At 54.1% G+C, this 18,475-nt stretch overlaps 1 protein-coding gene across 2 annotated transcripts in view; it reads left to right on the top strand.

The window, feature by feature from the left end:
• PDGFRB (platelet derived growth factor receptor beta) overlaps positions 1-18,475 on the top strand; it is a 56,450-nt gene that overhangs the window by 26,325 nt on the left and 11,650 nt on the right. For both annotated transcript variants that reach the window (XM_065555096.1, XM_065555095.1), the window contains 12 exons: positions 2,159-2,351; positions 2,655-2,770; positions 4,424-4,550; positions 5,722-5,933; positions 7,253-7,350; positions 8,167-8,299; positions 9,501-9,605; positions 10,135-10,245; positions 11,253-11,406; positions 14,689-14,855; positions 15,118-15,236; positions 16,226-16,348. In XM_065555096.1, the coding sequence (XP_065411168.1) occupies positions 2,159-2,351; positions 2,655-2,770; positions 4,424-4,550; positions 5,722-5,933; positions 7,253-7,350; positions 8,167-8,299; positions 9,501-9,605; positions 10,135-10,245; positions 11,253-11,406; positions 14,689-14,855; positions 15,118-15,236; positions 16,226-16,348 (1,658 nt within the window). The remainder of the gene's footprint in view (positions 1-2,158; positions 2,352-2,654; positions 2,771-4,423; positions 4,551-5,721; positions 5,934-7,252; positions 7,351-8,166; positions 8,300-9,500; positions 9,606-10,134; positions 10,246-11,252; positions 11,407-14,688; positions 14,856-15,117; positions 15,237-16,225; positions 16,349-18,475) is intronic.

Here is an 18,475-nt window from a genome sequence, read left to right as displayed (position 1 = left end):
GATCATCTAGTCTGACCTCCTGCACAATGCAAGCCACAGAATCTCACCCACCCACTCCTGTAACAAACCCCTGACCTATGCCTGAGTTATTGAAGTCCTCAAATCGTGGTTTAAAGACCTCAAGGTGCAGAGAATCCTCCAGCAAGTGACCCGTGCCCCACGCTGCAGAGGAAGGCGAAAAAACCCCAGGGCCTCTGCCAATCTGCCCTGGAGGAAAATTCCTTCCCAACCCCAAATATGGCGATCAGTTAAACCCTGAGCATGTGGGCAAGATTCACCAGCCAGCACCCAGGAAAGAATTCTCTGTAGTAACTCAGATCCCCCCCATCTAACATCCCATCACAGGACATTGGGCATATTTACCTGCTAATAATCAAAGATCAATTAATTGCCAAAATTAGGCTATCCCATCATACCATCCCCTCCATAAACTTATCAAGCTTAGTCTTGAAGCCAGATATGTCTTTTGCCCCCTACTCCCCTTGGAAGGCTGTTCCAGAACTTCACTCCTCTAATGGTTAGAAACCTTCGTCTAATTTCAAGTCTAAACTTCCTAATGTCCAGTTTATATCTCTCCCCAAGCCACACACGCCTGGATTCATCCCTCTTCCACATGGCCCTGGCAACCCCTGCTCCCAGAAAGTCACTCACCCCCCCCCAAAGAGGCCTAGAATCATCCCCACTTACTCCCACATCTAGGAGAACCCCAGCTCTTGCTTATAGCCATGGGCAAGAGACAATGAGCTACTCATCCATGCTGGGCCGAGGAGCCCTGAGGCCCCTTGAGATGAGCCTCTGCTGCAGCCTCCCCCGGATACAGGAGCTGGTTTGGCCAAACACACTCGCCTAGTGTCCCTGTGCGTGTAATTCCTCTCGTTTTTAACTGGATTTTATTGGGTGAAACCTTCCCCTTCAGAATAACAAACTCCTCCCCTGCTGCGAGCTTTGCTAGCTTCCTAGAAGCCCTCGGTCTCCAGAGCACCCCTCACAGACCCTGGAAGGACCATCCTCCAACTAAAGATGGGTCTGAGACTCAAAGATTGGATCCAGATCAAATTGCCCCGAGATTTCAGGGGCATTGGGCCATTTCTACCCTTAACAGAGACAGATGTGTATCCATGTGGCGAGTAGCCAGATCCCCCTCCTAGGGTGACCAGGTGTCCGGTTTTGGACCGGAACTCATGGTCGAAAAGGGATCCTGGCAGCTCCAGGCAGCACCGCTGACGGGGCTGATGACTGTCCGGTTGGTGCCACTGTACAGTGGGTCTGGCAGGCTCCCTGCTAGCCTCCATGCTGTGCGGTTCCCGGGAAGCAGCATCATGTCCCCCTTCCAGCTCCTACACATGGGGCAGCCAGGGTGCTCTGCACGCTGCCCCCGCCCCAAGCACCGCCCCCGCAGCTCCCATTGGCCAGGAACCACGGCCAATGGGAGCTGCAGGGTGGTGCCTGCGGACATGGCAGCGTCCAGAGCCGCTTGGCCGTGCCTCTGCATAGGAGCCGGAGGGAGGACATGCTGCAGCTTCCAGGAGCTGCTCGAGGTAAACACCGTCCTGAGCTTGCACCCCTGAGCCTCCTCTGCACCCCAAGCCCCTGTCCCAGCCCTGATCCCCCCTCCTGCCCTCCGAACCCCTCGGTCCCAGTCTGCAGCACCATCCTGCACCCCAAACCCCTCATCCCCAGCCCCACCCCAGAGTCTGCACCCCCAGACGGAGCCCTCACCTCCTCACCCGACCCCCCTGCCTCAGCCCGGAGCCCCCTCCCATACTCCGTACCCCTCAGCTCCACCCTTCATCCGGAGCCCCCTCCTGTACCCCAAACCCCTCATCCCTGGCCCCACCCCAGAGCCCGCACCCCCAGCCAGAGCCCTCACCCCCCCCTGAGCCAGCACAGTGAAAATGAGCGCGTGAGGGTGGGGAGAGCGAGCGACAGAAGGAGGGGGTGGCCTCAGAGAAGGGGTGGGGCATGGGCAGGGCCTCAGAGGATGGGCGGGGTGGGGGCGGGGCAAGAGTGTTTGGTTTTGTGCGAGTAGAAAGTTGGCAGCCCTACCCCCTCCCACCCTTCTCTCTGTCTCCCCCAAGCCTCCCTGCTCCTTCTCCTTTCCTGGGAGCAGGCCCTGGGATGGGGGTGCTGACCCTGCCTCTCTCTGAACCCTCTGCAGAGCGTGGCTTTGTGAGGTTCCACACTGGTCTGAACGACGTCGAGTTTGCCGAGGTGCACAAGAGTCGCATCATCCAGGTGCAGATCGAGGCCTATCCGCAGCCAACCATCCTGTGGCTGAAGGACAATGAGACCCTGAGGGTGGGGAACAGCAGCGCATTCATCATCACCAGCAAGAACCTGTTGGAAAACAGGTGAGGTGGCCCCTGTAGGTGGGACACAGCCCTCCCCCCAGAAATGGGTGTGGCTAGAGCCCAGCAATACAACCACTCCCATCCTGAGTGGAGCAGGGGGACGGGAATTCTCAGTGCCCAGCCAGAACTAGCCATCTACGTGGTGGGGGATCCTCCACATTGATCCTGACTCGACTGTTTGCTGTGCGGTTTCTGTGCAAGCCTCAGGGTTCGGCTGGATGGGAGCGACTCACCCCAGTACGCTTGTTGGGCAGCAGGGAGCGTCTTCCCATCTTCACTGCTCTGGGATCCTTTTCCCTCCAGGTACCAAACGACTCTGACCCTGGTGCGAGTGAAGCAGAATGAAGGGGGATTCTACACCATCCGGGCATCCCATGAGGATGACACGCAGGAGATGTCCTTCTACCTGCAAATTAACGGTGAGGAGGCAGCACCACCGGCCTTTGAGACGCACCGGGTTAGAGAGGGTCTTAGAGCTCCCTCCACAATTCACAGCGGGACACAAAGTCCCGGCTGCTTTGACAGGACAACAGGCGGAAGCAGACAACACCCTCACTCGAAATGTCTCAGATCGATTCACCGCAGGAAGCAGAACTAGGATCCGCATTAGGCAGGGAACGGGATTGGCACCGTTGTTGCCTATTGAAACTAAGCAATACTATCGCCATGTGCGTACAACAAACAATCGAAGGCAGGTGAATGTTTCACAGTTGGTTCATCAGGTGGCAGTATATACTGCCTGTGTGTGTTCCTGCCTAAAAACGGCCAGAAAATGCCAGTTGTTTTTTGCAGGAAATTTTGTGGGAGGAAAGTTGTGGAGGTTTTTTTGGTTTGGGGTTTCTTTGTTTGTTTTAATTTCCCAGGATTTTTTTTAGTTTTTCTATAAAAAAGCAGAACCCCAAAAGATCTGTAGTTTTAAAAAAAACATTTCCAGTCAAATTTTCCAGTTTTCAAAACTCCCGAAGTGTTTTACCAAAACATATTTTCATTTTGCTCAAAAAGCCTTTTTTCAAAAAAAGATGTTGCTGGAAACCGGTCGACCCGCCCTGGGCATTCACAGTGCGGCGTGACTCGGGGGCCCGTCGTGAAATGGGGGTGGATCTAGCAGACACCGCAGAGTGGATCTGACCCCACTTACACTGGATCTAAATTTGCCCCTTAAATCTCAGCCCATCTGAGGTGTCGAAGTGTTCCCTGCCAGTCCCCCACCAGCTAAGAGGGCAGTCTGGGAGGGCAACCTACTGCCCGCACCACCCCAGCTCACCCTCTGCCTCCAGCAGTGGAATTCAAGGGAGGGGACACCCTCATCCTCCATTCCAGCAGCTGGGGGCCCTAAAATTGTACAACTATTGCTGAAGGGACCATGGCTGCGTACATGGCCACCAGCCCAGGCCCCTCCGTGGCCCTCTGCAGGGTGGCTACTTACTTCACTCATGTTCTCTAGCATAGATGGGTTCCTGCCTCCTGGCAGTCTCTCTCCAAACACACAGTGGGACCTTGCATGGCTCCATTAGGGATGCTTTCCTCCCGCCAGTGAGATCAGCTGTCACCCACGTTTCATGACCATCGCTCCCCTCCCGCCGGCAAAGCAAATGGTCCAGAGAAGAGCAACAAGAATGATTAAAGGTCTAGAGAACATGACCTATGAAGGAAGGCTGAAAGAACTGGGTTTGTTTAGTTTGGAAAAGAGAAGACTGAGAGGGGACATGATAGCAGTTTTCAGGTATCTAAAAGGGTGTCATAAGGAGAGGGAGAAAACTTGTTCATCTTAGCCCCCAAGGATAGAACAAGAAGCAATGGGCTTAAACTGCAGCAAGGGAGGTTTAGGTTGGACATTAGGAAAAAGTTCCTAACTGTCAGGGTGGTTAAACACTGGAATAAATTGCCTAGGGAGGTTGTGGAATCTCCATCTCTGGAGATATTTAAGAGTAGGTTAGATAAATGTCTATCAGGGATGGTCTAGACAATATTTGGACCTGCCATGAGGGCAGGGGACTGGACTCGATGACCTCTCGAGGTCCCTTCCAGTCCTAGAATCTATGAATCTATGACTCTCTCTTTTCCCTTCCCAGTGCCCGCCAACGTGTTATGGCTGAAGGAGAACAGCAATGCCAGCAGTGGGGAGCAGACCGTCACGTGTTTCACTGAAGGGATGCCCCAGCCAGAGCTCATGTGGTTCACCTGCAGTGACATCAAAGGGTGAGGGGGCCTGGCGACCCAGTGCAGGCATGGAAAAGTGTGTAAGGCGCCTCTTGCTGGGTGAGGATGGGACTGACAGTTGTGGGTGTCCTCTCACCCAAAGCTCCTGGACCATGCCCTGTAGCTGTGAGAAACTGGGAACTGGGCATCTCTGGGCCCATGCTCAGACCTCCTACACCTCGTTTACTGTGTCTCCTGTTGGGAAAAATTGGGACTGAATTTTACTGAGTAATTGATGCACTTGTGTGTCTAGTTAGTGCTCCATAATGTCAGCCCTGAAGGGGTTTAGATCTCTGCCAGTGGGGTAAAGGAGACAGAGCTCTGGTTTTTCACCTCAGTTATTATTTGTATTGCCATAGTGCCTAGCAGTGCCAGCCACAGATGGGAACCCCAGTGCACTAGGGGTACAGACACAGAACAAAAATACTGCCCTTGCCCAAGAGAGCTTCCAGTCTAAGTGAAAGACAAGAGACAACAGGTGAATATGGACAGACAGACGGGAGGCTGTTGGCCAACATGATAGGCAGCAGTCGCAGCACATATGAATCAGGTCCTTTAGGGGCTGACCTTTGGCCTATTGCTGCAGACTGGCGCAGCTTGTCCTCACCAATCCTGACTCTCCCATTTTTGTTTTCTAACATCCTCTGTGAGGCCCGGATATTATTTCTCACGGGACACACAAAAATCAGTGGGTGCTCCCCCTGCTGGCTCTGCCACAGCAGTGCACTGCTCTAAATCTCCATTCCCGGAGCTGCGCAGATACCAGCAGAGCTGAGTGTTGTGCTGCGGGAAGTGGAGCCCAGCGGTTGTTCCCTCCAGCCTTCGCCATTAGTTTGTGTCACTTACTGTTTACTAGGAAAAGGGCTGGAACAAGTGCCTTAAAACAGAAGCTGAGATGTGGCTCACTTGAGTCCCCTTTGAGTCCCCTGGCTCATTCAGTGATGGTGCAAGAGAACGAACAAAGGGATCTGTGCTGGCAGTTCAAGTAGAGACACAGCGACAGGGAAGTCAGCGGGGCAGGGAAGCTCACTGGAGGAAGAGCTGTTATCCTCAAGCATTTGCGGGGCACAGGGAGGGTCACGAAGAGCTGAGATAGAACAGCTATCATACAGCATCCTGCAGTGTCATGCAGCCGGGATTGTCTCCCATGTGTGGCTTTTTCAACTGGAAGGTGCGGCACCAAGGAGCAGCCCACCAGGGTCCTGGGGAACAACTCAGAGGAGATCAACCTGCAGACCAGCTCCATGTACCACGAGACGCTGAAGGTTTACAGAGTGAACAGCACGCTGCGGCTCCGCAGGGTGGACCAAGACCTGCTCATCAGATGCTCTGTGCAGAATCTCCTGGGCAATGATTTTGAGGACATCACCCTGGTCCCACACGGTGAGTTGGCTGGCACCCGCTCTGTCCCACATGTGCAGGTCTGTGTGCTGTGGGGTGGAAGCTTAGCCCAGGCTGGAGGACTATGCTGCCCCTAGTGTCTGCAGCCTGCTCCTTTAGTTCAAGCAGAAGAGGCCTCTTTATGGAGCAGCATAGCTGGACCCCTTGGTGGCCAACAGTTTGTGCCACCTGCATGAGGCAATTTCAGTGCCTGGTATGTGCATGCTTTGCCTATCTGGATAAAATATCCCTGTTCCTCCCCTCCCTCTCCCGGCACAGGGCTCCTGCCTCCTGCGTTGGAGTCTGTGTCTGAAGGGTAAAATGTACACATCCCTTTCTTTGCATGATCCGGTTGTAATGTCCTCTGTCCTGACACCGAGCAGTAGCATCAGTGTAGAAACCAGGAGGGGGTGGATGTGCCAGAGCCAGACCACATGGAGTCAGTGCGAAGGGAGAGCAGGTGTTTGCACAAACAGCTAGCAAGCGGGCATCACCCTTAGTGTATTTCACCAGCATTCATGTTAGCAACTTGTTATCCAGGCTGCAGGCACTAGGGGGAGCCACATACACATTTATAGGCTGTGAGAGGGCTAAGGCTAGCCCACTGAAAAAGAACCTACGTTCTGGGCTAACGGGTCAGCCGGGCCAGCTCCCACCAAGAGCGAGACCGCTGCCTCCTACTACCCATGGCTCCGTACACACCCATGAGGTCAAATCTCTTCCAAGAGCCTCTGGGCCCTGGGGAGTTCTCCTGCAGCAAAGGGGCTGGAGCGTCCCCACTAATTCCTTCCCACTGCACCCTGCTGGAGAGGCCTCCCCTTCCCCGTGTGTTTGTGCCTCTTTCCAGGGCCCCTCAGGGGGCTAGTTCTAACGGCAGGGAATAATCGTCCAGGGTTACCCTGAGTCCAGCAGAGAAGGGAGAGGGTCTTCTCTGGGCATCCCAGGTGAGCCCTCGACAGGGTCATCCCTGGCTGGTGTGGATCAGTGAACACTTCTCATAGGAGTCAGGGCTGGGTAAAGCCAGCCAGGGGACACCACAGAGGCCTGGCTAAGGGTCATTTCCTGTCAGTTTCCAAGGGATGGCACGAAAGGACCAAGATGTGCCCCAGACCCAGCACTGGCTGCCGGGGGTTGAAGTCGTCCAGGGAGGTTTGGAGAGGAAGGGGGGAGCAGGACTTATGGGACAAGACAGGGCGGGGTCTCAGAGTGGGGCATTTCAGATGAGGCGCTCTTGGCTAGTTTCTCCGAGTGGCTGCCCTGAGCTCCCCAGGCCATGTGGGGCTGGAGGCGTCTGATTGTTTTCCATGTGGTTCTTGTTGTAGGCTGGCCCTTGAAGGTGATCATCATCTCAATCATCCTGGCCTTGGTGGGAGTGCTTGCCGTCATCTGCCTGGTGATCCTCATCGTCCTGAGGCTGAAGGTCAGGGCGAGCACCGTCTCCCACTTTGGGAGGTGGGGAGGTCTCCTCCCTTTGACTGCATGCACTGAGAGGGCCCGGCCGGGCTGTGATGGGCAGCTGCGGAACAGCCCCCTCTTCTAGCTCCTTGGTGCAGGGCTGGAGCCCACCAGGCATAGGCGCCAACTCCGTGGGTGCTCCAAGGCTGGCACCCATGGAAAAAAATTAGTGGATGCTTAGCACCCACAGGCAGCCAGCTCCCCCCTCACCCCAGTGCGGCGGCCCTGCCGATCAACTCCTCCCCCTCCTTCCCAGTGCCTCCCGCCCGCAGCGATCAGCTGTTTTGTGGCGTGCAGGAGGCGTTGGGGGGGAGGAGGGAGGAGCGGGGATGGTTGGGGGAGGGGACAGAACTAGGTGGGAAGAGGTGGCGCAGGGATGGGCACTTGGGGGTGGGGTGGGGGTGGGGGTGGGGTCTGGGGCATAACTGGGTGGGAAGATGTGAGGCAGGGGCGGGAAGAGGGGGGGAGGCTTGGGGGAAGGGGTCAGGTGAGGGCAGGGCCTGGGGCAGAGAGCGGGGGTTCAGCACCCCCAGGGCCTGGAGGAAGCCGGCGTCTGTGCCACCGGGCTCAGGCAGCCACCCTGAGCTCACTGGTGTGATGTGCAGCAGCGGACCTTCCCTCTGGCCATAATGTGTGAGGAGTGCCCGTGCGACAGCAGCTGTGACTGCACAGCTGGGATGTCTCCCTGAGGCAGAGGGTGCAGGGTCACTGTCTGCAGGGGACATCTCCCACACAGCCCCTCTCTCAGCTCTCTCTTCTCCCCTCTCTTCCCCCTCTCCAGAAGCCTCGCTATGAAATCCGCTGGAAGGTGATTGAGTCGGTCAGCTCCGATGGACATGAGTACATCTACGTGGATCCCATGCAGCTCCCCTACGACTGCAGCTGGGAGCTCTCCAGGGACAAGCTAGTGCTAGGTACCGTGTGCTCTGCAGGAATCACCAGGGGATACTCAGTGAAAGGGATGTAAAAAAACGGGGCACAAATCCATGACCCCACAGAGGGAGAGCATGCCTCCAATACCAGAGGGTGAGCCTGTGACCAGGGCCAGCTGTGCAGGAGGCGTGCGACAGATGCGCTTTCATGGGATGTGTGTGTCACCGACCCACCGATGCTCTTAGCGCCGAGAGATGGGGCATGGGAAGTACATCCAGATCGCTCCCAGAGCCTGCGTTCCTTAGAGCGTTTAGGGGAATTCAGTGGGCTACTGCCTGCTTTGGGGTGGGCTAGTGAGGCACATTCAGCAGAGCTGTCAGATCCGGTGGCCCTGCCTCTAGGCCATGCTTCTCTCTCCGCTCCGCCTGGACCAGGGGCTTTGCTGTGCAGATCAGAGACAGGAATTCAGCTCAGAGGCATCACTGCAGGCCTAGCCTCTCGGGCAGCATCAGGGTGATGTTAGCCATGCTCCCAGCACCAGAGGCAGCACCAGAGAAGGGGGGCACACTAGCACGTATGGGACCCTCCAAGAACCCACATTCAGTATTGAAGAACCGCCTCCATTGTGGGAATAACAATGTGAGCATTCCCCATTGTCCTACAGCCCTTTACCTGAGGATCTCGAAGCCCTTCACAACCGCCTGTGGGGCTGGGAGAGCAGGACCAGGACAGAGAGCAGGGGGCATATGGGTGGGGTAGAAACATCCAGGACTTTCCTTGGGTTCAGGAACTTTTGGTAGGCCTGGTCCTGACATGCATGGGGGAACAGAGAGCAGGGGATAGGACCCATTAGAAATCTCAGGGTCGATACATCCAGGCCCTGGTCAAAATGATCGCTGAACTGTCAGAAGGAAACCAGGCAGAATAAAGCATCTCTGAAAATGAACCTCTGCGGGAATGGAATTGTCAAACAGTGCTACCCCTGGTGACCACATCTGGAATAGCTACAGTTCTGTTTGGGAAAGACCCTCGGGCTTTTCCTCCTTATTAATGCGCTTCCCAGCCAGGCAGAAATCAGCCCTGGCACAGACATCATAACTCCCAGCTACCGCCATTCCCTGCTGCGATTGCCGTGGGTGTGCGATGCTGCTGTCTTTCCTTTTCTGAGCAGCTGCCTTGTGGGCCCTTCCTGTCTGGCCCTGTTGCGGCTGAAATCTGCATCTCCCTGGTGTTTTGCTGCAGGGCGCACTCTCGGATCCGGAGCCTTTGGCCGAGTGGTGGAGGCAACGACCCATGGCCTGAGCCATTCGCAATCCACGATGCGAGTGGCCGTGAAAATGCTCAAATGTGAGTTTCCTACCATCTCTCCCCTTCGTTCACTGCCACTCTACCCCTCTTCCGTCGTTCTCCCCCACTGCATCCTTCCTGCCCGTCAGGAGACATTCCCTCCCTCTGCATAGACACCAGCTGGGTCAGTCATTTGTCTCATCCCTCCCAGCCCTGCCCATGGTGGGATCAGGACGGTGCTAGCTACAGGTCTGTTCGCTTACAGGTAATTCTAGCAGGGTTCTGTGGCCCCTGCCTGGCACGGACAGGGGTTTATTTCTAAGCACCACTGTCTTTCTTGCCTTCTCTCCAAAAGGCAAAGGTCTAGGTAAGCAGGAATCAGAGGGAATTGCTTATGTCAGTATCAGAGCCAGGCTAAGCACTCAGGAGCTCCCGGCTTACCTTGTTCTCAGAGCACCTCTCCCTCCACTGACCCAGTGCTGTGTATGTTACACCAGTTCCTTGGGGGCTGTGCATGTGTCAGGGTCGTGCTCTCGTCTCTCACACCTCAGCATTCTTATTTCATCTTACTGATGTGTCCGTTCAACAGCTACCGCCAGGAGTAGCGAGAAGCAGGCCCTGATGTCTGAGTTGAAGATCATGAGCCACCTGGGGCCTCACCTAAACATTGTCAACTTGCTTGGAGCCTGCACCAAAGGAGGTACCTGCCCCCTCCCCTGGACATGATCCCCCTTCATCACAGCTGGGACCTGTCCCCTCCCCCTACTGCCCCAAACATTAGCATCCTGCTTAGAGGTCACCACCCTTAGCATGGTCGCCAGGCTAAGCTTAGGCGGCCCATCTGTGCACATGGGCCTGCTGCCTGAATGGGAGAAAACTCTGCACGAGTTGCCAGACTCCACTCCTCCCTGCTGCGTGTCCATCCCCCTCCAGCAGCAGGCATAAGAAAATGGTCTCCATCCAATCTCCTTCCAGCAGCATGACCCGTGAGAGGGGCCGATGCTTTGTGGAGAGCCCAGGTAGCCGACGGTGCTCCAAACTCGAAGGCCAGGGGTCCTGCCTGTTCTCCACTCATCTGAGTGTCCCAAATGCCCAGCAAAGCAAAGGGCCCCCTCCCTGGGGCTCCCTGAGTCCCCTTACAAGCGGTTGGGAGAACGTGCAGTGACCTCTTTGCGAAGGGGTTGGCAGTAGAGCCGGTCAGGAATTTCACTGGAAAATGCCGATTTGTCAAATTGAACCTGTTCTCAGGAAGAAGTCGGTTCGGACAAATTTTTCAACTAAAAAAAAAAAAAATGCTGAAAAGAAAAGTGTAGAAATTGTCGATGTTTTCACAATGAAAGATGCCCATTTTCTGTCTCAAAGCCGCGTGTTGTTTTGAAATTTAAGCTAAGCGTAGTCAATACAATTGTCAATAAAAAATGGTCAAAACTGAAATGAAATGTTTCAGCAGACCCAGAACCAAACATTTTGAGGCGGTTTTCAGTTCATGACAGTTTTCAACATTTCAACTTTACGTCCTAATTCGGGACAGGAAAATTTTTCGTTCTCTTGAAAATGTTCACAAGACAGGAAGCGCATTTCCCACCCAGCTATAGATCGTAGAATCTATGAATCACCCAGCTATGGTTAGTAATAAAAGACCAGTCCTGGCCTTGAGCAAAGCTGCCCCAAGCCCACACCTGACTCAAGCGTTCTCCTTTCCTGCAGGCCCCATCTATATCATAACAGAGTATTGCCGCTATGGAGACCTGGTGGACTATCTGCTCCGGAACAAGCACACCTTCCTCCAGTACTACACCGAGAAAGCAAGGCGAGAGATGGAGGTGTATGGGAATGCCTCCGAAGAGGACAAGGTGTACAGGTGCCTTTAAAGTAATAGCCTTCTCAGGAGCAGCAGAAGGTCTATAAAAGTAGGGGGGCCAACGGCGCTCAAGACTATGGCCCCACCCTCCATGTCTCCCCTTCTCCCTGAGGCCCCACCCCCATGCCACTCCTTCCCCCAAGGCCCCGCCCCTTCTCCCTGAGCCCCCACCCTTGCACTTTGACTTCCCCCAAGGCCCCGCCTTTGCACCGCCCCTTCCCCCCAAGACCCACCCCCTGCTCACTTCTCTCTAGTCCCTCCTCCCATGTTGCTCAGCCTTACTGGTAAAATGTGGGAGGGCTATCCCCTCCCGCTTTTAAAAGTGAGGGGGCCGCGGCCCACCCTGTTCTGGCGCTCCTGCCTTCTATTTCCTTTATGCATGCAGCCATCCCAGCCAGCCACAGCGGGGTCCTGTCCTTTCTGGGGCACTAAACCCTAAAGATTATGTTCTCTTGTTCACACTGGGGAAGACTAGTGACTTACGGGTGGGCTAACCTATGAACCAGATCTGCAGTACATTGATTTCAATGGAAGTTAGGAACCTAAATACCTTTGCGGATCTGGATTCCCACCCTGGAATTTTCTGCTTCTAATTCTTCATTTGCAGAACAGGCCCTGTTGTGCTCAGTGCCGAAGTGGGCAGATTTAGCGCAGCTTTGTGACAGCTTTTCTTCCCCGGCTGAAAAAGAGGAAAATGGTCCTGTTACTGTCCGGCTGCCGTAAGAGGCGTGGGAATCTCTCTGTGGTTGACTGAGATGCATCGCAGATGGACGTTACAAAGCTGGGTTTTGTCCCAGCGCACAGAAGCAATAGTGAAATGAGACAGGCGCTCAGTACATGGATGGAAGCTCTTGCAGTTTCCATTTCAAGTCAGAGGAGACCATAATAAATGTTGAACAAAAGAACGTTCATCTGGGCTCAGTCTTCAAATTAAGGTCTTGAAAATGCTAGCTGCAATTTTGTGCATGCAGCAGCTTCTCACAGGGGAGTTTTGGCAGGTGCAAACCCTTGGATTTCTGCATGCCAGTTGCATTTGTGCTCTCTAAATGGATTAGGGCTGCCAGACGTCCGGTTTTCGACTGGAACCCCCGGTCGAAAAGGGACCCTGGCGGCTCTGGTCGGCACCGCTTACCAAGCCGTTAAAAGTCCGGTCAGCAGCGCAGTGGGGGCCCAGGGCTAAGGCAGGCTCCCTGCCTGCCCTAGGTCTGCGTGGCTCCCGGAAGCTCCCAGAAGCAGCCGCCAGGTCCCTGCAGCCCCTAGGTACTGGGGTGGCCATGGCCTGGGAGGCTCCGCACTCTGCCCCCGCCCAGAGTGCCTGCTCCACAGCTCCCATTGGCTGAGAACTGCAACCAATAGGAGCTGTGGGGACGGTGCCTGCAGAGCCTCCCTGGCCATTCATGTGTCTAGGGGCCACAGGGACCTGGGGGCCGCTTCCTGGGAGCCACGGTAAGTGCCACCGAGACCCCGCACCCCCTCCTGCACCCCAAACCCCTCATCCCCAACCCCATCCCAGCGCCCACCCCTCAAGGCGGAGCCCAAACCCCCAGAACACCCCAGCCCCGTCCTGCACCCCAAACCCCTTATCCCTGGCCCCACCCCACAGCCTGCACCCCCAGCTGGAGTCCTCACCCCCACACACACACCCCAACACTCCAGCCTGGAATCCGCTCCCGTACCCTGAACCCCTCATTTCTGGCCCCACCCAGAGCCCATAGCCCCCCACCCCAAAACCCTCAGGCCCGGCCCCACCCCAGAGCCCGCACCCCCAGCCGGAGCCATCACCCCCCTCCCACACCCCAACTCCCTGCCCCAGCCCAGTGAAAGTGAGTGAGGGTAGGGGAGAGTGAATGATGGAGGGAGGGGGGATGGAGAAAGCAGGGGCAGGGCCTCGGAGAAGGGGGGGGGCCTCGGGAAAGGGACGGGGCTGGGGTGTTCGGTTTTGTGTGATTAGAAAGTTAGCAACCCTAAAATGGATAGTTACTATTTAGGCAGTTAGGCCCAAAAGGAGACCTCAGGTTTTGTGTACAGGGTTACCATAGTAGCACATGCAAATGGATAATTAGATATGCACCATCACCTCATTTGCACACTGTAATGGGGTCTGTCAGGCCTTCTCTGCTGCCTGCTAGAGGCTTTGGGTCCTGACAGCCTGGCCCAGATCTTCAAAATCTCTGGACTCTTTTGCTTAAGGAAAACCTGCTCAGGGCCAGACTACCAATGAGACTTAGTCCTCCAGGGGCCTAGAAGGGCCGTAAGGAGACACTGACCAATAGGGAGCCAGCAGGCCAGTTAAGAAGGCTTGCCTGTGTCTGTACTGGGCAGTGCTGAGTGAGAGAGGAACAGAAGAGGAGGTCTTGGTACTAGCCCAGAATATTAGGGGTCGGGGGAGGCAGGGCTGCTCAGGGGCTTGGCTTCTACTTAAACACTGTAACTGAGCAGTCATCGCTTGTGTTTACTAGTTTAAAGGCACAGAGCCAACCTTGAGTTTGGTTTAACATTAACCATTTAAAGACTGCGCTCACAGCAAGGGCTGTTCTGCTCCAGCCCAGCCGCCCGCCTACACACAGGCACGCAAGAGTAAGCAGGCAAATTTGCACATGCTTTTGCATACAGAGCGCAGGCCTCCCTCTAAGGACCCCGTTCGCCTGTACCAATGTGAGTTGATTCCTGTGCAAAAACTCACATGGGAAATGCAGGCACCAAATTGCAGGTGTGCTTAGAGAGGCTGGGCTCAGGCCTTGTAGGAGATGTGGCCCAGTGGTTAACTAAAGAATGAGGATTTTAAAAACTCAATTTAGTGTGGCTCCTGCCACCTCTCCTGAGAGAAGAGGGCAGTTCAATCTGCAGAGTCATTCATTCCCCTCTCCAGTGCTTTCAAAGGTACCAACGCCCCTCCTACCCCCACCTGGGGTGGCCCCCCCCTCCTGTGGAGGGAGAAGGAAATTCAGAGTCAGATTTTTGCCCTTAGGCATGTGCGGATATGTGCATACAGTTGTGCACACCTCAGATACGCAACAAATTTCCAAGGTGCACGTGGAAAGGGGGCATTTGCTCACGTGTGGCCATGCACGTGCCAATCCCTGCTTCGTGCATCGGAATTTGCACCCACCACTCAGGCCTGAGCAACGATACGTGTGCCATTGTCCATGCCTATGTTTGGAATTCTGGCCCTCCGTAACCACAGTCCCTGAAATTAAGCCTCCCTTCTCTGAATCTGACATCCACTCCACCCTTTCTCTTACACTATCTGTTCTGAATGGTTTCTTTGCTTCCCCATTCCAGCCTCACCTCCTTCTCTATCGAAAGTGACGGGGGCTACATGGATATGAGCAAGGATGACTCCCTGGACTACGTTCCCATGTCTGATATGAAGGGAGAGATCAAGTATGCTGACATTGAGTCCTCCAACTACGGCACTCCCTACGAGCTGGACAGCTATTCCCCCTCAGGTAACGGGAGTCCCTGGAAGGGAGGGAGATGGTGTTCGTGCCACTGTGACTGGTTTCCTTTGCTTTAGGAGCTGGTTGGGATGTGAGCTGATTCCCGCAGGGTCTGCTGAGCCAGAACAGTGCTGGCACAGTTTCTCCCACACTGAGACTCTGTGGAGGTCTGAAAAACCCCAGACCAACTTCTGTTCCCACCGACGCGAGCCCCATCTTTAATCCGTGTGGGAGCCTGGTAACAGCCGTTGTGCCTTTTTCCTCCCTCCAGCTCCCGAAAGGACGGACCGCGTGACCCTGATAAACGAGTCCCCACTCCTCAGCTACACAGACCTGATTGGGTTTAGTTTCCAGGTGGCCAACGGGATGGAGTTCCTCGCGTCCAAAAATGTATGTGTGCCGAGTCGCCAGGCGGGTTTGGCGGGAGTGGGCTCTGAAAGGGAAGAAATCAAAGCTCTTTCTTGGTGTGTGACATGAAAGTCCTCCTGACCAGCCAGACCTTCAGTCAGGCTTCACCAGGAGCCGACTCTGCCTCTCTGACAGGCCTTTGCGTCAAATAGCCACTGACCGCCTCGACTTGCTGGCACTGTCCTGGTGCCTGTGTGGCCATACTACGTGTTAAAGTAGGTCTGGCTCCACTGCCTTCCAAACCCCCAGCCTGCAGCCCCTTAGAGCCACTCTCCGGTTGGTCCTGGTGCTGTCTGGTTTCCTTTCCTCAGAGCCAGAAGCATCCTCACCAGAGGCCAGTGCTGTGCCAATGAACAAACAGCCATCAGTAGCACACTCACAGCCTAAAGGCTTCTGGAAACAGATACTTCAGTGGGTATTCAAGCTGAACTGCCAATGAGGACAGAGCTCCCGGGGTCTCCAAGGCTAATTCGACTGGCTGAGCTTAGGCCAATTGTCAGTGAAACCAAAGCTCTGTTGTTTGTTAGGAAAAGTATATAGCTGGGGTGTGACAGCAATGGGGACGGCCCTAGAGAGAAGTCCAAAGTGACATTTCTGGTGCCCCACGAGACAGGCGGGTCTCCCAGTCTCCTTCACATGCCTGGCCAGGCAGCTTGCATTAAATGAGATGCCAGCAGTATCAAGAGTGCTGCTACTGGAGGAGCCTTTCTTCTTTGCTGGTGCCATTGCAATGCTTGAGCAAACCCAGTGAGCATGCTATGTCCGGGATACGTGAAGACATAAGCCAGGCTGGCCTAACCCTGCTGCTCCTAGACTCCGACTGTCCATCTGCAATCTGCCTCATTGCTCGTTTCGCTGCTTTCTGGGGGGGTTTGCTCTGGTACCACGACAACCTCCGTGGCACCTTCTGTTACTTGTGTTCTGTGGCCTGGGCCCCCCCCTCTAATGGCACCCTGTCTCCTCCCCTACAGTGTGTGCACCGAGACCTGGCAGCAAGGAACGTCCTCATCTGCGAGGGGAAGCTGGTGAAGATCTGTGACTTTGGCCTGGCCAGAGATATCATGAGGGATTCCAACTACATCTCCAAAGGCAGCGTGAGTCGGGGACCCAGGTCCCCTCCCTTCCTGCCCCATTCCAGCAGGCGCACACACACCTTATTCTACCAGGCGGGAATCTCTCTTCCCAAGGACGGGGGCAGAACTCTCACCTGACTCCCTTGATCCTCCCCCCCTCCCCAAATAGTCCGAACAGTCTATTATCCTGACAATAAATCATAGAATCATAGAACTGGAAGGGACCTCGAGAGGTCACCTAGTCCAGTTCCCTGCGCTCAAGGCAGGACTAAGTATTATCTAGACCATCTCTGACCAGGTGTTTGTCCAACCTGCTCTTAAAAATCCCCAATGATGGAGATTCTACAACCTCCCTAGGCAATTTATTCCAGGGCTTAACCACCCTGACAGGAAGTCTTTCCTCGTGTCCAATCTAAACCGCCCTGGCTGCAATTTAAGCCCATTGCTTCTTGTCCTATCCTCAGAGGTTAAGAAGAACAGTTTTTCTCCCTCCTGCTTGTAACAACCTTTTATGTACTTGAAAACTGTTATCATGTCCCCTCTCAGTCTTCTCTTCTCCTACTAAACAAACCCAATTTTTTCAGTCTTCCCTCATAGGTCATGTTTTCTAGACCTTTAGTCACTTTTGTTGCTCTTCTCTGCACTTTCTCCAATTTGTCCACATCTTTCCTGAAATGTGGTGCCCAGAACTGGACACAATACTCCAGCTGAGGCCTAATCAGCACAGAGTAGAGCGGAAGAATTACTTCTCATGTCTTGCTTACAATTCTTCTGCTAATAGATCCCAGAATGAGGTTTGCTTTTTTTCAACAGCGTTACACTGTTGACTCATATTTAGCTTGTGATCCGCTGTGACCCCCAGATCCATTTCCGCAGTACTCCTACCTAGGCAGTCATTTCCCATTTTGTATGTGTGCAACTGATTGTTCCTTCCTAAGTGGAGTACTTGGTATTTGTCCTTATTGAATTTCATCCTATTTACTTCAGACCATTTCTCCAGTTTGTCCAGAGCATTTTGAACTTCAATCCTATCCTCCAAAGCACTTGCAAGCCCGCCCAGCTTGGTATCGTCCACAAACTTTATAAGTGAACTCTCTATGCCGTTATCTAAATCACCAATTTAAGATATTGAACATAACAGGACCCAGAACCGATCCCTGCAGGACCCCACTTGTTATGCCCTTCCAGCATGACTGTGACCCACTGATGATTACTCTCTGGGAACGATTTTCCAACCAATTATACACCCACTTTATAGTAGCTCCATCTGGGTTGCATTTCCCTAGTTTGTTTATGAGACAGTCATGCGAGACAGTATCAAAAGCCTTATAAAGTCAAGATATACCACATCTGCCATGTCCCCCCATCCACAAGGCTTGTTACCCTGTCAAAGAAAGCTATCAGGTTGGTTTGACACAATTTGTTCTTGACAAATCTATGCTGACTGTTATCACCTTATTATCTTCTAGGTGTTTGCAAATTGATTGCTTAATTATTTGCTCCATTACCTTTCCGGGTACAGAAGCTGACTGGTCTGTAATTCCCCGGGTTGTCCTTATTTCCCTTTTTATATATGGGCACTATATTTGCCCTTTTCCAGTCTTCTGGAATGTCTCCTGTCTTCCATGACTTTTGAAAGATAATTGCTAATGGCTCAGATATCTCCTCAGTCAGCTCCTTGAATATTCCCCTGCCTCTGAAATGACAACAAGTGCTAAGGGTATTTAGTGCCGTTTGCATCCCAGTTCCCAGCGTGCTTTGCCTCGTGGCGTTACACGGTGGTTAGACTAGATAGGTGGGGAACTTTCCCCACCAGCCACGGAGGAGGGGGAGCTGTGGGTGCACTGGTCCCTCAAGTCAGGGAGAGGAGGGGGAGATTTCTCTCTGCCTCCCTTTCCCCCTCTTACTTTAACCCCGGCTTTACCTCTAATGGAACCACATGAACGTGCTTTCTAGGGTCCTATGCAGGAACTTAGAAAACAGCACTAGTAACTGCCCATGAATACAGCCCCTTTTGTTCAAGGACCCCAGAGCACGGGACCACCCCTCACCCTATCCCTGTGCGGCTAGTGGCTCTGAACCATCCTTCGGATTGAGAGGCTGAGCTGCGTCACCATGAGTCACTTGCAGAGCTGGGAATGGGATCCG

The sequence above is a fragment of the Chrysemys picta genome, chromosome 8 (assembly GCF_011386835.1).
Source record: "Chrysemys picta bellii isolate R12L10 chromosome 8, ASM1138683v2, whole genome shotgun sequence".
In the NCBI taxonomy this organism is placed as follows: Eukaryota; Metazoa; Chordata; order Testudines; family Emydidae; genus Chrysemys; species Chrysemys picta.
Note: the sequence above shows the minus strand (reverse complement) of the source record. Positions and strands in the feature narration are given on the sequence as shown.